General features: G+C 33.9%; 1 protein-coding gene across 4 annotated transcripts in view; it reads right to left on the reverse strand.

The window, feature by feature from the left end:
- Positions 1–202: 202 nt before the first annotated feature.
- LOC148949852 (uncharacterized) overlaps positions 203–21,479 on the reverse strand; it is a 177,791-nt gene continuing 156,514 nt past the window's right edge. For all 4 annotated transcript variants that reach the window (XM_089091955.1, XM_089091956.1, XM_089091957.1 and 1 more), the window contains 4 exons: positions 18,323–18,469; positions 14,385–17,711; positions 7,730–7,825; positions 203–1,844 (listed from right to left, as the gene is read on the reverse strand). In XM_089091955.1, coding sequence (XP_088948081.1) covers positions 1,770–1,844; positions 7,730–7,825; positions 14,385–17,711; positions 18,323–18,469 — 3,645 coding nt within the window. In that variant the 3' untranslated portion in view covers positions 203–1,769. The remainder of the gene's footprint in view (positions 1,845–7,729; positions 7,826–14,384; positions 17,712–18,322; positions 18,470–21,479) is intronic.

Here is a 21,479-nt window from a genome sequence, read left to right on the forward strand (position 1 = left end):
GCCTCACTTCTGCCCTAGAACGGAACGGATGACAGACTATCTATCAACAAGTGAAATGAATCATTTTAATACAATTCTGAAAAAATTGTGCCAGCTTTGCCTCTCTCGGAGACTATCTGTCTCGGCTTTACTAACTCGTAATTTAACACCTTTTGAAACGCCAGAGTCCACTTTCTTGGCCTCGTAAAAACAAAAACAAAAATCAGAACTAAGTTTATTTATTTACCAAATTCAAATGTACATAAATTTTATTTGCAAAACTCACGCCAATCACATACTTGTCTCTAAAGGGCACCATCTTTATAATCAGTTCAATTACATTCTCATCTTTCACCCCCTAAATGAAAAAAGAGTAACCCCCTAATTAAAAACGCAATCCTTTCAAATTATTCAACATCTTACAAAAAAGAAAAGGAAAAACTGATATCGAAATTGCATCCCTCTTGTCTAGACTTGACGGGGCGAGTTTTTTTTCTAATTGGCTGAATCTGGCAAAAACAGTCCATTTTCAACAAAATCAAATTTACCCTAGACACTGGTTGCCGGAATATTTTAACAAATACAGCTTAATATAAGTAATAGTTGAATTTTGACTATAGTGGTAACCAGACAGAAGAGCGTATCTGCATTATCCAGAGCCTTGACCACACTCATTGATGTTCTTCAACTCTTCTATTATTATACCTTTCTAGGTTGTGACGTGCAAGGTAAATATATAAATGCTATCACACTTGTAGATACGCACTTATTGCCACGTTTTTATTTGCAGTTTTCCAACAAAGTTGAGGATCTCCAGTTAGAACAAGTCACCAACCCAAATACCCTAGATAAACCATACCCCTGTCCAAGTACATCTTGGTTGACAAATCCTTCCTACTTACTCACCCTATGGCTTAGTACAAAAACGGCAATTAAAAACGCGGCAATTTTCATGGAAACTCACATAGTTTTTTTTTCGTTTTAAACACAGGAGTATATTTTAAAATTTGTGACAAAAAAAAAATTTATCTTTAATTCCTTAAAAGTCAGTATATTATAAATTTCAGTTCCTGAGCCAGCAAATCATGGAATGTGGACAATTACTGGTTGGTAGCCATCTTTTGAAAAAAAAAACAAAAAAAAAAAAACAATTTTGCCATAAAAATAGAATTGCAATTAAATTTTTGAGCTTTGCAATACTGGAAGCCATACACTAGCGCCTTCTGCGAAAAAAATATACAGATGCCATTTAGACTGCTTACTACAGGCGCTTATATTGCCATCTACCTGCCACCCGTGCCCTGGATTGACTTATTTCAAAGAAAATAGGATCCTATAGAGAGCCCAAAACAATCACAGATGCTTAGACCTAATACAACTTAGATCCTAAATTCTAAGAAATTTTTTTTCTAAAAAAAGGTTAGGTCACACTGAAAAAACAAAGGCGTGGTTGCCACCGTGGACCCGAAGTTTCACTCTACGTGTGATCTAACCTCATAGTCATAAAAATAAACAACAAATCAGATAGAAATCAACACTTTTTAAAAGGCTACAGATATAAATAAATTCAGGCTATTAAAAAAAAGAAATGTAAGAAAATGGGAATACTGTTGAGTGGGTAGACTTTGAATAAATCAATATATGAAACAGACAGCTGCACAAATAATCAAAATATAAACACCAAGCTCTAAAAATAAACAAAGAAAAATACAGGCAATTAAGTGTTTAAAAAAAGAATAAGCTGTCCAAATGTTTACAAGGAATTTTTTCACACAAAAGTGGATTCTCAGTTATTCCAGATCTGAAGTTTTCGGTGTTGATTCAGCATCTTGAGAAACTGGGGCAGATTCCTGAGTCGAGCCCTCCTAAAAATAAAGATAACTAGAGTCTTTGATAACAAATATGAAAGCTAAAAGTAAAGAGAAACTCAAAAATCCAGATAAAAAGGAAAATATCAAAAAGCCAGTGATATGTGACTGGAAATTTTCATTGTTGAGATTTTCTTTTCCCTTTTTAAGATTTTTCTGTCAATTATGTCCAGCCAGTGGGGTTCTATAGTTTATTAACAATAAATCTAAAAAAAAAGCAATACTATTATTAACAGCTAAATCTGTCAAAGCTGAAAGTAATTAGACATTGAAGAATCGCATTGTGCCAAGTTAATATTATACCTAGTATCGTCGGATTGCTTTCCAATGAAACACTAGAAAACATCGGATTTTTGGCTCTAACAGAAAAATAAATGCATAGTAGACACGTTTAGGGGAATATATTTGAGTGCGAAGGGGGTTGGGGTCGAAAACACCAAAATACTGCCTGTGATTGATATGATTTGTTTCTAAACTTTGTCAATCAGTAACAATATAGCTGAATTCACGAGTACCCATAGGGAATAAACACAATTTCTGATGTTTTTCCTAGGATGCAAAGGCCAACAATTTTCTCATGAAAGAAAATTTGTTGCCCCCCATCTTCAAGAGATTTCCCCTCCCCCAATGAGAAGATACAAATATACATACAACGGAGCATATTGCTATTTCAGCAAAAATATATTATACTTTTGTAGAGAAAAGATAACCTCTAACCAAAGTAAAACTTTTTCAAGATTTAATTAACTTTTCGGTTTTTTTGCAAGTAATCAATTTTGCCTTACCAATTTTTTTCAACTCTTTTTTTTTTACGATTAGTATTGAGAGAAAAGGTGTTTCTTTAGTCTTCCCTTCCCCTGTAGAAGATTCTTTTCTCTTACCCTAGATGACATCTGAACTAAATGATATTGGATTTGTAAGGGAAATTAAATCTTCCTAAAATGACTAAAACCATTGTAAATAGAACTAAAAATTTCAGGGTCAATCCTCAGTATTCATTTTCTTGTTAATCTAAGTTCTGACAGAACACAGCATTTCGCTTCCGACATCCAACTTGTTCCGATTTCGCCCGACCGCGACGCCTCATTTCGTTCCAACTGGAACTTCAAAGTGAAGGAAAAGTTATTTTAAGTCGTTCAAGAAGATTTTAGGAAGATAACACTCGAAGAGAGAGAGAGAGAGAGAGAGAGAGAGAGAGAGAGAGAGAGAGAGAGAGAGAGAGAGAGAGAGAGAGAGAGAGAGAGAGAGAGAGAGAGAGAGAGAGAGAGAGAGAGAGAGAGAGAGAGAGAGAGAGAGGGAGAGAGAGAGAGAGAGAGAGAGAGAGAGAGAGAGAGAGAGAGATGGACAATCGCATAACAAATCTAAAAGCATGAAGTCAATTTATCCAAAAATACAGGGTCGCTTCTTAACCATCTAGCTTCTAGACTATTATACAACGTTACCTTTGACATAATTATGAACGGGGAAACTATGATAATAACTTGTTCTTTTTATACAATAGCCAATCTCTTAACAGATATAACATAATCCAGCTACAACAGACTGGAAGATGAGTCTTACTAGTAGATTATATCCCCATAAATTTTACCATTATTTATTCGCCATATAACTGAAATCAAAGGAAATGAGTTGAATGTAGAATTATTTTATTTTTACTATAACCGCAGAACAACAAAGGTTCCATTTGTTGCGGTATTTCTTTTTATTTTATAACCAACCCTGTGGAAAATCGCTGAATATTTAAACCCCTTCACCCAAGAACCTTCCACAGCACCGATAAAAAACAAAAAACGAGACAAGAAAGCAAACAATATTGGAGGACCCTTCAATCATAGCTGCCAATCCTTGGGATTCAATTCCTGAGCTTCGTATCTCAGGAAATGGTACTTATGCATTATAGTGACCCCATTCACGAAGTTTTATCGGATCTGTCTGCGTAAAAACGGTTTGCCTGTCTGCATTCGGAGACAATAAGCTTGGGCACAGTGAGACAAACTACTATATAAATATATTTTCATTAAATATTTAATATGTAGAGTTGGTATTCTGGTTAGGTATATAATATAACACGTTCTGTGCAGCCTGCTTTCCATAATTCTTTGTTGTAGTTTCCATAATTTTGTTACTAAAGTATTATATTTTCATCATTTTCGGTATATTTCATTAGGATTAACCTAACTTCACTTCTTGAGGGGGGTCGCTATAATATACACGTACCAAGAAAATATAAATGCCGTGGACATTACTTTGTAAAATTTATTAGTATATATAAATTAGCTTTAATTTATTACTTTGGGATTTTTTTGTTTAAACGTTGGGATTTTTCGGAAGTAAATTTTGGGTTATTGGAAAGTACTCAAGCGAAGCCTTGCCCTCAAAGACAGAAAAATAGAGAAGGCCGCATCATCAAGTAAGACGAACAAGAGACTATATATCATTTCAAAATTTTTGGAGTATCGGAACTAAAAAAAAAAGAGAGAAAAAAAACCTCAGTTGTAAGTCAGCTGTCTAAATGAAGATAAACGAAATAAGCAACATAAAGTTTCTCAGAATTTTGAAGCCACTGAGAAAGTTAAGACTTTAAATATTGAACAAATTAGCCATTTGACATCACAATAAGAATACACTACCACATCTTTACATTATTTACATTTATCAACCTCCAGACGAGCCGATTAACTGAAAACTGAAGTTAATGAGTCAAATATAGCTATCCTTTTCAAACATTTACCAAAACCCCCATCTCCTCCTCTCACTTGAGAAGAATTTAACAAATACAAACAAACACAAACATTTTAAACATTTAAAACTTAAAAAAAGCTTTTTATTTCAAAAAATACTAAAATGTAGAAGGTTTTTGTCATGCTACGCCAAAAAAACACCTTTTCAAGAGTAAAATGATTATCGTAGGGGGAGGAGGAGGGGCTTTGGTAAATCTTTATAGTCTTTGGTAAATCCTTTAAAATAAAAAAGTAAATCTTTTCATAAATAATTATAGCGATCCAGCTTTATACCTAATGCCAAAACACTCCTACCCTTCGTTCTAACAATCAATAGCACTAGCTATATGACGAATCTCGTACTTGCTAACAAGTTTAAAAATACAATATAATTCAGATATCCGGCATAAACATGGTTTTTTTTTTTTTTTTTTTTTTTTCTTTTTTTTTTTTTAATAGGAATCAGATTGTTCACATGAGATCTTTTGTTCCCCTTAGACACATAAGACTCATGTACACCTGCCATGCATTCTAGTTATTTAGATGGCATTAGTAACAAGAAAAAAGCTAGGAGACAGGACATGAAATGGATCGAAGATCAAGTAGGGCGCAAGTACTCTAGTTCTACTAACACACAGAGATTATCAGTTTCCTAGGTGAACCGGGACTAAAAAATACAAAGCAAGGAAAACGTAAGCAATCAGGGACATTTGCAATTTCATACCTTGAAGAAGAAAAGAAGGTTGTACATGCCTGAGAAAAGCCAACGGCATGAAAAAAACCATTTGGAAGGTAAAATGGTATTAGCTTATAAAAATGATGCAATGAAAACAACAAAATAAGACAAGTAAAAATTGATGGATATAAAGTATTATATAAGGTAACAAAACTATTGAATGTGGTTGGTTATATTCGTTTTCTGATATATCACATGCCAAGGTACAGAAGGAGAATTTTCCAAAGATTGAAAAGCTTAACTTCCACTTCACTGGAAAATTGAGTACTTGTCTCTTATAGCGCCCATGTTAAGTTCTTCATCCATGACACACTGTAGAACCGGCTTCTTCATTAGTTTCTTTCAGCTTAGCGTGAGACAAGACAAAGAAAAGTGACAGAAAAGATCGGCAGTACATCATTTGGGCTATATATTTGCACCTTGGGGGGGGGGGGGGGGTGTAAATTATTCGGACAGTGTGAAGTTAGAAAACAATTCTTACTCCATAACATGCACATGTACATAATACATTTTGCATGCAAACCGGCTATACTTTACCATATCCCCCTAATGTGCAAATATATAGCCCAAATTTGTTTCCAGTGTTATACTTTCATCATATTTTGTGATATTTCATTAGGATTAACAAATTAATAAATTTTGCAAAGTCAATGAAAACCGTTTCTATTTAGCTTCTATAACATAGGTGCTTTAACAGACAAGGACCGAAAAAAATACGTTCTGGGCGGCCTGTTTTCCATATTTCTTCGTTGTAGTTTACATAATTTTTTTGCTAAAGTATTATATTTTCATCATATTTTAGTATATTTCATTTGGATTAACCTAACTTCACTTCTTGAGTGGGGTCGCTATAATACATAGGTACCCAAGATATATATATATATATATATATATATATATATATATATATATATATATATATATATATATATATATATATATATATATATATATATATATATATATATATATATATATATATATATATATATATATATATATATATATATATATATATATATATATATATATATAAATTGAACATTACTATGTAAAATTTATAAGTATATAAATTTTAAGGCATTACTTTAATTTAGGTGCTTATTTAATTTACTTATGTAATTTACGTGTATATTTAAAATATACACGTATATTTTAGGTTGCATAAAAATAAATTCAGGTGCTTAGAAAAGAATCCGCTTACGTTTTTTATATATCTTGTACACAAAAAGCCATAGTTTTGTAGAAATGGGGGACTTCAAAATGTAGATCTAACTAGAATAAAAGCTAAGCGGATATTTCAGCTGAATAGAACTGAACTGTCTTCACAAAAAGAACTTCTTTTAACTTCATATTTTGTTACTAAATTATTATATTTTGATCATATTTTGGTATATTTCATTAGGATTAACCTAACTTCAATTCTTGAGTGTGTTCTGGGTGATATGGAAGTACCGAATTCCTTATATCCTCATCATATGTGGTGGCATGTGAAGGAATAAACATGAATCATATTTTGTAAAAGATATGAAGCCAGAGAAATTAATTTCCTAGAAATTGTAAGTGGGTCTAGTCCCACCCCCAAATAGTGTCTCTGAAGTGAATACATCAACAGGCAATTTTCAAAGATCAGTTCAATTTCTTAAATGATTTTTTGCAAAGACTTGAAAATGAAAAATGAGCAACTGTACATGAGAGCCAAGACACTAAGCCAAATTCCCCTATTAAGGAACTTTTTTCTTCTTTTTTTATGACTTTCATGTCCATGCTTAACAAACAAAATGAAAATTGGAATCAAGCCAACTTTCTTTCCATACATTCGAGTTGCTTCAAGGAAAAAGAAAGAGATATTACCTAAAACCAGGCCAAACAATGAAACTTGGAGCCCTATTATTTTGCAAAGAAGACAAAATTATATATTTTTAGCACTTAAGGTAGAAAATACTTTAAAAGAACCAACTAAATCATTGGGCTCTTTTTGCTAACTTTTAAAAAAGAACGCAAGAAAAAAAGATAACCAACTGTATAACATGCACAAACATGGTGAATTACAAGAAAAGCAATAATTACTTTTTTTTTAGTTTTTAGGACATGTCCCCCTTCCCATAAAATTCCCGACAATGACCGACATAGCCGCACATCCTCCTTCTCTATCGTCAGAGCTTTTACTCTTTACCCCATCACATATAGTTTCAAATTGTTACTTCATTTAAATATTTTTTATGATCACCTCTAATTCCAATCGACGGTGTTCTGTTTTTCATTGGGTTCCAGCTGTATCCTCAAATGAGGTTCAAAATATACTTTACATGTTAATGTAACTCCCTCATTAAATCCTTATATTAACTCCCCAATAAATCATACACTAGCCCACCCTAGGCTCAAGTCTTATGAATTGATGAGTCAAAAGTGAAAGGATATTTTACCTCCTTGGGCACATCTTTCTCCTTCTCTTCAGTCTTGGTGGGAGTCTCCTCTTGGTCGGCAGGAGCAGCTGTGGCGGAAGTCTCTTCCTTTGGTTCCTATCAAAGAACATCAATAATCACATCAGGTTATTCGCCGGGCTATTTCGTTAAGTATATCACCAAACCTTGTCATAAGCAAATTGTATTTTAAGAATTAATACTGTCAAGCAGTAAGAACGACATGATTTTTCAAAAATGACAAAACAAAATGCGGATAGTGTGTGTGAAAAGAGCAAGAGTGGGGGGGGGGGGGGGGGGTGAGCGGAAAGTTATGGCCAAATTATTTAAGCAAATCAAGAAGGTCGTGTCTTTAACCTATTTGGAGATGTAACTTGCCAACTGTGTAACAAATTGTAACTAAAACCAATGTTTAAGTTATTTTTAAACCTCACATTTCCCCACTAAGGTCGGTGGAGTAATGCTAAGATAATTCTCGGGAAAAGTTTATGGCATAATTGGACAACTGGCATTATACTGAACTTGATTGAAAACAAATAAATAGAGAACATTCAGTGAATAAAGACAATAAATAGAGAAAAAATAGCTTCTAGATAGATAGATATGATAGATATTTATTTCGCTATCTCACTATATAGCCAAGCTCTAGCAGGTCCTTCTTAAGATTTGCTAGAAAAACATGATACACGGTGGAAATATTTCCATTCTTCACTGTTTTAACAAACCTGTAGAACAACTTAGTAGAGCCTCGCTATGTATTAATATAGTTTTCTGGACAGTTTTTTTTTAACACTATGGAGATAATGAGCAGTGGAGCTCTAGTTCAATGAAATTTTCAGGATTCTAAAATGTTTCTTATTTCTTGGGCTTTCATTCACGTGGTTCTAAGATCTTCTTTAAAACATCAAAGAGAGTTGGCCAACGAACAAATTACTTACAATTTTCAGGGTGGTGCCACTACCGTCAAAATGAATAGCACAACATCCTTGGTCTTTTGGACCACAAGTCCCATAAAGTGAAGTTGGAGTCACCAGTCTCAGAAACTGGACCTACGAGTGTCCAATTCGGCCCACCAGTTTTAATGTGTGTGTGCGTGTGTGTGTGTTTTTTAAGGGTAAAAACGAAACGTAATTTTTCCTAAGTTTTTTTTCTGCCGGTTCTTTACTTTTTAATGGAGACACCCTTTTAGATAGAATGAAGAAATGAATTTTAATAGATATGCCAATTTTGGTGATATGTTTAGCCATTAGGAATATAGAGCGCCCAGAATACGTAACCATAGGAATATATAAGCAAGACAGTGCAAGGCCTACTTCAAGTGCGAGTGGATTTGATCAATTCAGGACTCCAAAAAAATATCAGCTCCGAAAAATTTATATTATTTTTGTCAAAATTCGTATTAAACCGTCATTTTCATTCAAAAACTATTTGAGAAAACATTTGCAAACAGAAACATTGTTCAGGATCAAAATCAAAAATATGGATTTTGGATTAGGAAATTTTGCTTATCATTTTATCTTATCTTATTTTGCTTATCATTTTATTTCTTCTATTTTCTAGTTCGAAGGTTTTTCCGGCACTAACAAGAAATCTAAACAAGCCAAACTGCACAGAGCATGCAAAAAGCTATAATAAAAGACAAAAGCTTTCAACCAATTTTAAGTAGCTGGATCACATCCAGCAATTTTTATCAACAAACAAGGAACATAACAAAAACAAGATTCAAAGGAAAATATTTTCGTGATAAAACGCAGCTAACACAAGCCAGTTTTGACAACAGCGTAAAAAAGGTTGTAAATTTGAAACTAGAGGAAGAAGAACCAACAAATTAGGTTTTAAGAAGTTTGCTAATTGTGTCTTTTTTTGGCAATTAAAAATTAGACAGTTTCCGAAATTTTTCCTTTGATTTTCATAACTGATTCAAAAGACAATGTCAACACAAAGCACAGTAAACACACATTCTTACATACACAAAGAATTATGAGCGACTAGCATTAACAACTCACAGTGGCATCAAGCCGCCTGAGGCTAACACAGCTGTGGATGCTCCTCCATAGTTATGACCCATGGTCTTTTAAAGCTACTACCAGAGATTAATTAACATACCGATATGTAACTATTTTGTTTTACTAAGTCTAATAGATATACACTGTGTAGAGTGCAGATTAATTCTACGTCCCCCCCCCCTCCGGTTAATAGCATTTGATACAGACTTATTACATTATAACATAGAAGGCGGAAAATGGTGGGAGTGTTTGGTTTTTGTTTTTTCGTTAGAAAACATGATAGCTTCTAAATAATATAATAATTTTCTTCTGAAACCGCAATTGTCTCACGAGTTTATATCTCCAACCAGTGAGCAGTTGAGGGAGAAGGGAATTGGCTAAGCCACAGATTGTATTTTTAACAAAAAAGAGTATATTTTACACCTTTCTTTTGTCCAAAATGAAGAACATGAAAAGAAAACTAATATTGAGCATAAATAAATACATAATTTTCCAGCATTAACGTTTTTAAAATGAAAAATGCAATTTTTTGTAGAAAAATTCATTAATATGCTTCTTTTTTTATTTTAATTAGTTCCCTGGGCCTGCCTGATACGATTGTAATTACAACCAATTATTCAGATTAAAAAAAAAACGATGGCCTGTCTTAGCAGATGGCTGGTATAAAATAGCATAGCTATAAAAACAAAAATACACCATAAGAACAGTTTTTAAAGCAAAAATGTGCCAAACGTGCAATTTTCAAAAAAAAAGTTGAAAAATATGCTGATTTAAGGAATTAAATGCGCAATATCTTTTAAAAAAGGTGTAACCTGACATAGACAGTTCCAACTGGCAACACTGACCGTGACTCATACAACATTAAATGGGGAGAGGAAAGGAGTAAGAAGCAGGTAGAATTAGATAGCATCGAAAGCAAGAAACAAACTAAAATCATTTCTATGTTAGTACATATTTTTCTAGTGTGATATCACTGCAGTAACCAACAACACATCAAAACACTGTGCTTAAGCCACATTATCTTGGATTATTTGAACTTAAATAAACCAATGAACAAATACATGATCAGAATTAGAGTTAAGGTGACAAATTGAGATGGAAAAACACATTTTGGCCAACGATTATATCACATTTCAGGCAGTCAGTATGAGGGATTTTGAATATATATACTTTTGTTCGCTTCAGATCATTTCAACTGCAGATATCTCCTCCCCACAGGCCTGGCCGAGAAGTTGCCTACTCTCCACCATTTCATGTGTTTTGAAGCGCCACTTATTCCACCCCGCGCAGCACCTTCCCTTCCACAGGATTCCTGTTTCCTTCGTGTACAGGATTTTTGAAAGGGGCAACCCCTCAAGTGTCTCTTGAGGATCACACACTATGAAATTCTTTTGGACAATTTGATGTTTATAAACATCAAATATACACTCTATTTTGTCAATAATAAAGTTTAAACTAATGACATCAACATAGTCTATATATAGTCTATACTGTGCGCGTTGTTGCCAAAACACATGTTGTAAATTGGCTGTTAAAAAGTTACCATAGGCAAATGACAAGGGATGGAACGCTAATGAATTCTTTCTCAAGAAATCCCATTATAATCAACTTCTCACGTAAAATAAGGTAATATTACTGGGCTATGGTGTTGAAATGGAAGAGTAAAGTTACAATATTAATAGATGCAGCACAACAAAACTCTCAAAAACATATACCCAACAGCTCCCCCCCTTCTATTGATCCAAGCCACTAACCGCAAGAGGCATTCAAGTCAGTGTCTATCTAAAATCGCGACACATGATTACGGAGTTTTCAATCTTTCCTTTATGTATGATTGTTACTATTTGTAAATTGTAAATAGAATAATTATTACAGATTTTACTAAAGAAATTGTTTTTGTTTTTTCTCCTAAGAAAAAAAGAAGCTACAATTCTTGACTTTATTGAGATACACCACAGGATAACAAAAATATTTTGTAATTCCAGTATTACTTCAGATCTGCCAAAAAAAACTAATTGACTTGATTAATTGTTCTTCAAACATTTTAACAAGGCAGTCCTCTGCATTTCGGCCAAAATCACATTTTGGGTACTTGCCATGCAACTACGCAAATAAACCAGTTTTTAATTTTATTTCTATTCAATTACTACCGTCAATTTTGTTGTTTTGAATACAACATTTTCAAAGAAACGGGCAAAAAAGAGGAATTGTTTCGCATAAAATCAGGAACTCGTCAGAAATAGGCAAATATCTTGATTTCACGGGCTTAAAAAATCCTCTGAAGTCAGGAGCGGGGGGGGGGGGGGGGGTGAAAAAGTATATTTGCTATAAAAATAACGAGCACAAGGTGTTCATTCTTGAGAGAATTGCGATATATTCTTTATTTTCTTTGCCCAATACTAAATCTTTTGCGTATTTTTTTTTAAATATTTATAAACGACATTTATTCTAGATTTTGCAAACATTATCATGAGGTTATTCATTTTTGTATTTTTTTTTTCTTATCGTGTTTTTAATATTTTGCTGACCTGCCTTACATCAGAAAACTTTACCATAGACAAATCGAACTGAATCAATGGATCTCAGTCAGCGTAAATAGCCGTGTTATTAAATCAGCGCAGTTTTCAAAATCATTTTTATGGAAAACCAATACCTTCGGCGCATTTTTGCTCAGAAGTGGTACCCCCCGGTACATTCTTGTTTTCATGGCTGCACTACTTTATATCAGGCATTTGGTAACACTAACGCTGGTTAGATGCATAGATGTAAGCAGTCGAAAATGAAGAAGTTGTAAAAAAAAAGAAAAAAACAGCAAAATTTGTACCATATTTTGTTTTTAGTTTTTCTAGTGGAAAATATCTCCGGCAGAAACGCCTACTATCTTAACACCGGTGATGGCAGACATGAGTAAACGTAAGGATTAAAAAAAAAACAAGTATTAAAATGAATGTTAAATGTTAAACTGATCTTAAAAGAAACTTTTTCTGATTGGAATACTCAATTCTTTTTCAGACGAATTATAAAATAGTTGAAAAAGTAGCTTTAACGTTTTTGTAATTTAGATTTTCTATTGGCCTTGTGTATTAGATTCAAGCTTAAAACTACAAGAAAAATGATTTCCTTCTATTCCAAGAAAAAAAAAGCTCCCATCTGACTATAATTCATTTGAAATTAATTATTTTAGCTCGTTGAACTTCCTTTTTTGAACAAATCCAATGTACTGATAGTTGACATGAGACAGAGATAAGTAAACAATAATGTTAGTGAGAAAGTTTAGTAAGCAGCCAAAACCAAAATAAGATAAGAGAATTAACATTCTTTAGGGAAGAAAAGGGCGAGACGTTTTCAAGTTAACAAATGTGGAATTTTTTTTTATAGAACCAAGGAAATCAAAATGAAAACATTTTTTGGCCCTGAACTCATCTTAGGCTATTCAAACCTGAAAACTCCAATTTATTAAGTCCTTTACCCCATTTACACTGCCACTGGCACATTTTGGTGTACTACGATAATAAATACACAAAACTGATTAGTTACATTCGATAGTACTTTTCATCCGTAAAAAAAATAAATAAATAAAAAAAATCCCACTATCGCCAAAAACTGCATAATCGCATATGTAGGTCACTTTCATTAAAGCAGAGTTGTCAATTTTTACCCTTTTTTAAAGATAATTTTTTTTTTTATGAGTTCCCACTAAATTAATCCAAGCAATCAGGTTTAATTTACACTGTCCTTTGTACCTAAAGCTATTATAAATTCTAACAATGATGATGTAAACTTAAATTTTTAATGATAGACTTGGGATTTTTTTTCGCAATTAACGAACAAATAACAGTTCAAATAGGGACAATTATTTTTAAAACACAATGAAAAACAGATATACATACAACAGTAATCTATCCTTATTTGAACTTTATCAGGATTTATCCCTATTTGAACTTTTATTTGTCCGTCATAGAAAGACAGTGTAGTCTTCGAAAAAATACATACATCGTATATTTTTTTCAATTCCCATTTTAATTAAATGTCCCGCTTCTAAAATGTATTTTTTTCTAATTCTTTTCTAATTTGTATCTTGTCTTGCTTTATTTGACCTTTAGTTTCAATTTTTATGCCAATTACTTGGTCCTTAATTTGTATAATTTGCGTTTGACCAGAATTTTTCCTCGACAACTTGTTGCTTGCAAAAGGCCTCTTTAAATCAAAAGTTTACTTAAAAAAGAATACATTTATAATCAGTTACGTTTTTATCATAATGGAACATGTATTTAATACTATAATTTGTGAGCCAGTTAAAACTAGTAAAGACTATCATATATATATATATATATATATATATATATATATATATATATATATATATATATGTATATATGTATATATGTATATATGTATATATGTATATATGTATGTATATATATATATATATATATATATATATATATATATATATATATATATGTATATATATGTATATATATGTATATATATGTATATATATGTATATATATATATATATATATATATATATATATATATATATATATATATATATATATATATATATATATATATGACAGTCTTTACTAGGTTTTAAAAATCTATAATGAGGCTTAAGCACATAATGAGGAGAGCAAGAGGCTTCTTACCTGCCGTGACGTCACGGAGGAGCCTTCGGAGGTGTGTTCTGGGGCAGGGACTAGAGATTCATTGTTGACGCTGATTGTTGTAACATTTTGTTCTTGATTAACTTGAACAGAAACCTTTTGAGCTAGCAGATCACCGGCTAAAATCTGAGATTCTAAGTCATCAAGGGGAGGCTGAGGCGGAAGAGATTTAGGTAGTGCTGGTGGCAGAGGGCTTGAAGGTAACACGTCGTCGGTGGGTAGTGTCGGTTGCGGAGTCACTGGTTTTGGAACAGGTACTACTATGACATCATCATCTTCCAGTTGTGGATTGAACGGTTTAGGTTCAATTATTATACCATAATCATCATTATCTAGGGTGGGAGCTGGGTTAATTGGTTTGGGTCTGGGTCCTGGCTGTGGGACAACGATTATACCGACATCGTTATCATCTAAATCGATATTAGGCTTAGTTGGGTCAACATCGCCATTAACTGTTGGTAATTCTGGCTTAATCCCGATAAAGTCTGTAAGTTTGCCAACTAGATCGCCAGCATTTATTTCGCCGGTGGCAGACACAAGTCCACCGCTAAACCCTTGTGCGACGGTCATCACTTTCTTGGCAACAATTTCTTGTGTATTTTTTATAACCTCTTCAACAACTTCACCAGCAACCGTCCGTAGTTGATCTTGTAATTTTCCCGTTAGACCTTGGGAATTGATGAATTCATCTTGCTTTACCCTTTTTGATTCAATAAACTCTTCAATTGCATCTGTGTGTTCATCAATTTCCTGATCAACTTGTTCGATTTTTCTGACTGTCACATTTCTGACCTCATCTAAGTTTGAATTTACATTTGAAGATTTTTCTTCCACAATACTTTCTGTTTCATTGACAATATGTTGCACAGCTTCAGTCACTTCATTAAGTTTATTGTCCAATTCAGTTGAGATTTGTTCATTGATATTGTCAACTTTCCTAATGTTCTCCTCTTTTACAGTCTTCACTTCTTTCACTGTCTTTTGCAAGGTTGTAGTAACAGTTTCGACAATTTCATGCTGTTTTTCAAGACCTTGACTTTTAAGCTCATCAAATTTTTTTCGCATTTCATCTGAAAGATCATTAATCGTGCCTTCATAAGAGGACTTGGTTTCTTCTACCTTCTTGGTAACAGTGTGATATTCTTGAACGAGATTCTCTTTTTTGCTAACAACTTCTTTTTGTACTTCAGTTACGGTGGTTTCAAGACCGTCTTTGCTTTCTTCGACGACTTTTTCAAATTCTTTTTTACCTTCCTCGAATACTTGACGAGATTCATTCACCGAGGAATCGACTTGCTCCCGAACAGATTCTTGAAGTTTCTCAGCAGCAACTTTGGTTTTCTTGACTTCACTTTTCAATTCTTCAAGCTTAGCGGCAACGGAGTTCCGAATTTCTTTTCCTGACGTATCTAAACTTAGTAGAGATCTTTCCATTTCTGCTCGAGCTTGATCTTGCAAGTTGTCCTTTTCAGATTTTATTTTTGATTCTGCCGCAACCTTGACCTTTTCAGCTTCTTTCTGAAACCTTTCAGCTTCGACTTTCGCTTCTTCTTTTAAGCGCTCAGTTTCTATTCTTGATTTCTCAGCTGCTTCAGCAGCAGCCTTTTCTACTTCTTGTTTAGCAGCTTCAAACTCTTTAGACGCCTTCTCTGCCTCATTAGAGACGCAAGTTTTCAGATCTTCAATAGCTGTTTCGGTTTCTTCTTTAGCAGCTTCTAACTGCTCAGAAGCTTGTTCGGCAGCTGAAGCAGCTGCTTGTTTAGCATCCTCACTGGCTTTATCAACAGCTAGTTTTGTTTTTGACAATTTTTTCCCGAGTCCACAAAAAAATGAACCAACTGCTTCATTAATATTATCTTTTACTTTTTTTGCGGATTCTAGTGTAGACGATTTGGCTTTCTTGGCAGTTTTTTCTGCTGTCTCAGGTGTCTTGGCAGCTGCTGTATTTAATTCCTCTAATTTACGATCAAGCTCGTCATCAGCTTTTTTCGCAATCTCATCAACCGTTTCAGTTGCCAAAGACGTCCTTTCTTTAGGCGAGGCGGAACTTTTTTCTGGAGTTTTCACTTCAGGTAGTACAACATTATCAGCAGCAGTATTTTCAGCTTCAAGGCCTGTTTCATCAGGTTTTTCTAAGTTTTCATTGACAGTAGCTTTTGCTTCTTTCGATTTCTTGCCAAAGTTAAAAGAAAATTTTAGCTTTGACGAATCTTTCACCTTCTTGCCAGTATTCTCTATATTTTCAGATGCTGTCTTAGCTATATTTTCCATGGTTTCTGCAGCCTTGTCAGCCACTTCATCGGCCCTTTCTTCAACTTTGTTTACATTTTCCACCACAACATCGGCACCCTTCTCAACAGCTTCTTTTACTTTTTTATTGGCCTTGTTTTTGCTTTCTTTCACTTTCTTTTTTGATTTATCCTTAACTTCCCCTATCTTTTCTTTGGCACTTTCAAAACCATCAGAAACAGTCTTTTCAGTAGAAGCAGCAGCTTCAGTAGATTTTTCCACCATATCATCAGTGGTTTTTTTCATTTCTTCACTTGTTTCAGCAGCGACTTGCTTTGGTTCTTCTAATGTTTCATGTAATTTCTGACCTGCATCTGCAGAAGCTTTCCCAACTTTCTCCTTAGCTTGTCCGGCAACTTCTATGGTTTTATCCTTAGCTTGTTTCATTTTTTCTTTGACGGATTCCTGCGCCAGCACAGCGGTATCTACAACTGCTTCTTTCACACCTTCGGTAACTTTTTCTACTTCAGCTTTGGCACTCATAATTTGTTCCTTTGCTTCATTCGCAACTTTTTCAGCATGTTCTGCTGCGCCAGAAGCTGTTTTTTCAATTGTTTCTTTTGTTGTGACAGTCTTTTCTTCAACAAACTGTTTACTAATGGCAACTTCCTCTTTAGCCTTATCCATTTCGGAAGCAATATCCTTAGCAACTTCGTCCCCAACTTTTTTCGATTTTTTCCCTGCGTCACTAATTGATTTAAACATTTTTGTCTTTTCCTTTTTGGCCGCGTTCACACCCTTTTCCGTTTCACTTACAACATGCGTGACAGCAGAATTTACACTATTTTCAGCTTCAGTTGCAATTGCCTTTGCTGCTTCTTTAGATGTTTCAGCTGTATCCGTCAGGTCGATGGATTTCGAGCCACCTTTGAATATTGGCGTCTTGAAGATAGACTTTGCACCTTTGGCCATTGAGCCAAGAAAGGATCTTTCACCTCCACCACCGTCTTTGGACATGTTGGGCGAAGATGGGGGAGTCAAAGGGGCCTCTTCTGATGACTTCTTTGTAACGTCAGCACACTAGAGGGAGAAATAGAATGCTAAGTAAGCCACCAACAATACTAGGATCAATATAGCCAAAACCAACAAATTTCACATTACAATTTTTTGCAATCTTTTTCTCTCTCTCCCTCTTTCATTTATATATCAACATTTTCATTACCGAACACACATAAATAACTTAAAAGCGTAAATTCCCACACAAATCAAACTACATTCACTACTTACGTCCCACCACCATATACCGTCCAGGGACATAGCTAAAATAACATTTTCGAAGAGTTCAACATTCTTTACTTTGAGGGGGGGGGGGGGGGTAGGATTGAGGGAAAATCCAAAAAGGGATATTCCCTAGAGAATACAATGATTATATGATAGATGAATATAAATAAGTGTAAACGAATTCAAATTGGAGGCGTAAGGGCTGAAACCCCAGTGCCCATCTTCTGGCTACTCATATGCCAATAAATCGAAATAATTACATATCATAAATACTTGGCAAAGAAATAATGCAAGCAATGACGAATAACTACCATGCCACAATAGAACAACAATCATATTTTTATTACAATTAAAATTTTCAATGAGTTACGGCAATATTAAATTTATCTTTACTGGATAAGTATGTTTACCTCTGCTGTTTCCTTTGGTTCCTCTTCTTTCAGTTCTTTTGGTTCTTCTGGTTTCTCTGTTTCCTGTTTCCCTGGCTCTGATTCAGCGGTTTCCTTTTCTGTGACTGGTTTAGACTCTTCTTTCACTTCATCAGCTTTTGGAGTAGTCTATAAAATATTTTATTTTCTTCTATATTCTTATATTAGAAACAAATTTTACATATTTCAAAGGTATCGAACACATGAAAATGGTCCAAGCAGTAAGAACACATAAAAATATCCACTAAATAGTATCGGTACAGTTGCACTTAACGGTACACAGCGCTACAGTCTGTCGAATGAATGCAGTCATGGAGACCCGTAAAGCTGGTAATCGCTATCTAGATTTATCGCAAAGCGTGGTTTCTCATTGAATTTACAATATTTAAACTGTTATTTTTTTGGGATTTAGGGGAGGGGGAGGTACCTAGGTTAGGTTAAGTTACATATTTAATATATGCTATGCTTTACCCCCCCCCCCTAATTTGCAAATATATAGCCCAAATTTGTTTCTAAACTATTATATGTTCATCCTTTTTTTTATTATTAGTATTAACCAAACTTGACTTCTTTCGTGTGTACCATTAAGCGCAACAATACCGGCATATGTCCTTCAGTCATCTACCTCCTCCAAAATGTAATGTGCTACTAGTCACTATGTCCTATTTCCTAAAAAGAATTAAGTAGATTGACTGGTTTTATTTTCTAAATAGAAAAATTGACAATAGAAAATAAAACTTTTGGTTAAGTAGGGTAGCAAAGCTCAGCCTGGTTTGAAACACTATTACAGAAATAAGAATAAAAAAAAATATGCCGACAAACCAGATTATTTACCATACATAGACATAACGGACACGACAAAACATTCTCACACTCATACACATTCGCTTAGACGGCTAAAATCTAAATAAGTTAATACCCTTCAATGAAAAACGAAACCTGAGAATTTTGTCAAGCAAACAAGATTTACGATACTTTGCGAAATTCAGCCGAAGAACTTTCATTTTTACTCACATTATCTTTGACTTCCTTCGTCTTAAGATATCGGAATAGCACCTTCTATTAACTGGCATTAACATTCATGTCATAATGGCATGTCTAGCTAGACTTGCATCTCTAAATTCGAATGTCTGGCTATATGCGTGTCTATCCATTGAAGTTTAGCTTACTTGCCATACCTGCGTACATACTAGCCAACGACTGGAGATAAACGGTAATTTCCTCCTGGAATTCGTCCTAGACATACCCAGAATATTTTAGAGCAAAGATCACGAAATAAGAAAAAATTCTAGATTTTGAATATAACAACGCACTTTCCTTCTTTTTCTTTGGATAAAATATATATAAATATATATATAAATATATATATATATATATATATATATATATATATATATATATATATATATATATATATATATATATATATATATATATATATATATATATATATATATATATATATATATATATATATATATATATATATATATATATATATATATATATTCTAGATTTTGAATATAACAACGCCCTTCCTTCTTTTTCTTTGGATTTATGCTTATATTCAACCCTGGAACATTTCATTAGTTTTGACTATTTATATTTTACCAATTTATTTCTGGGCTACGCTTGCGACAGATTTCTAATTCAAATAAGGTCACGGAAGAGAAGAAACAAAGAGCGGAAGTACCGTCAGCCAAAGACAAATTGATGGCCCTAATTTCATCCAAAAGGGAGCCCAAATCAGCAGTATCCAATCTCTTTCCTCAATTAATTTCTTATTCATTTCTGGGATATTGATCCTAAAACTGAATCATGACCATGGTGGCGAGCCAGAGTTAAATATGATTCATTCCCCTGGGAGCTGCTTTGATTCTCGTTTAAAAGGTTTCTAGCTTATTTTCCCTCCCTTTTCTAGGCTATTAATTAAGATACCTAAAAGGGATAGACATTGTTCTTTCTTATAGACTTTGAAAATCACCTTAGTCAAGCAATTTGAAAATATTATTTGATGCATCTACGGGTGCCATTGCTCATTTGGCTGCTCGTCAATTTCTACTCGTCAATAATTTGCTGTCCTGATCAAGCTTGAATAGATTCGGAATTAGCAAGTGAAGAAAGTGTAGTCTTCGAGCCCCCTTCGAGGTGTCCACAAGCAACTCTAAAAGTGACCAACAAACCAGAAAAATGTAACGGTAGGAGTTTTTACACACAGTTTCAACAGTTGTTACCACCAGTGCCTCTGTACCATTTTTTTAACTTTTTTTCTTGGCTAAGCAAGTACAAACACATGATAATGTACTAAGAACTAATGCCACAAGCAGTCGGAGAGTTTAAAGCTGACATGTAATATATAAAATCAAAAGTCACTTGGATTTTCTAGAATGCTGTGTAATGTACACTGAAACATATTCATTTACAAAACCAAAGGGCGTGTCTACTTCATAGGAGGTAGGGTATACTTGCCATGATTAGGACGAATAATGATTCAGCCCCTCTAGCGCAGACTACCGAATATAATTTTATGTCCCAGGTACAAAAAAGCTAGGTTTTCCACCTGCATATTGTGATACCTACAGATTTTTATTATTTACACCATTCAGTAAACAGCTGTTCTCACGAAAGGCTGAAGAACTTTATAATTCGCTCGCCTGTAAAATTATGAAAATATGAGATACGCCGTTTGGCATTCGGCTCGACAATATTGACGGTTGCATTTACATTTGCGTAGTCTGAAGCAACGGTTTCATATTATTGGCAAAACTTCTATAATTTGATTGTTATTACTAATTATTGTTGTTGTAGTCTGATTGTTATTGCTAGTAAAGAGGAACTAAAAACGAATAGAAAACTTTAAAACCCAAGCCATTTGAGGGGTAGCTTAACAATGAATGTGACGAATTCAGGTGATAAACATGTACCTCTCACCCCCCCCACTCCTCCACTGGGATCCCTGTCTACAAGCCTGTTCGTACAAACTGTTGATATCTGTTAAAATGGTGTTATGTAAATCATCAAGCAATTAATCTCGAGAGACCCTCTTTGCTTCCTGTCAGCTGCTGGAATACATACAAGGATGGAAATAAAAGAGATCAGGCTAATGGCAGACATACACATTTGATAAATGAAAACCAAA

The sequence above is a fragment of the Artemia sp. Qi Xiang Cuo genome, chromosome 7 (genome assembly GCF_049724085.1).
Source record: "Artemia sp. Qi Xiang Cuo chromosome 7, ASM4972408v1, whole genome shotgun sequence".
NCBI classification, from domain to species: domain Eukaryota; kingdom Metazoa; phylum Arthropoda; class Branchiopoda; order Anostraca; family Artemiidae; genus Artemia; species Artemia sp. Qi Xiang Cuo.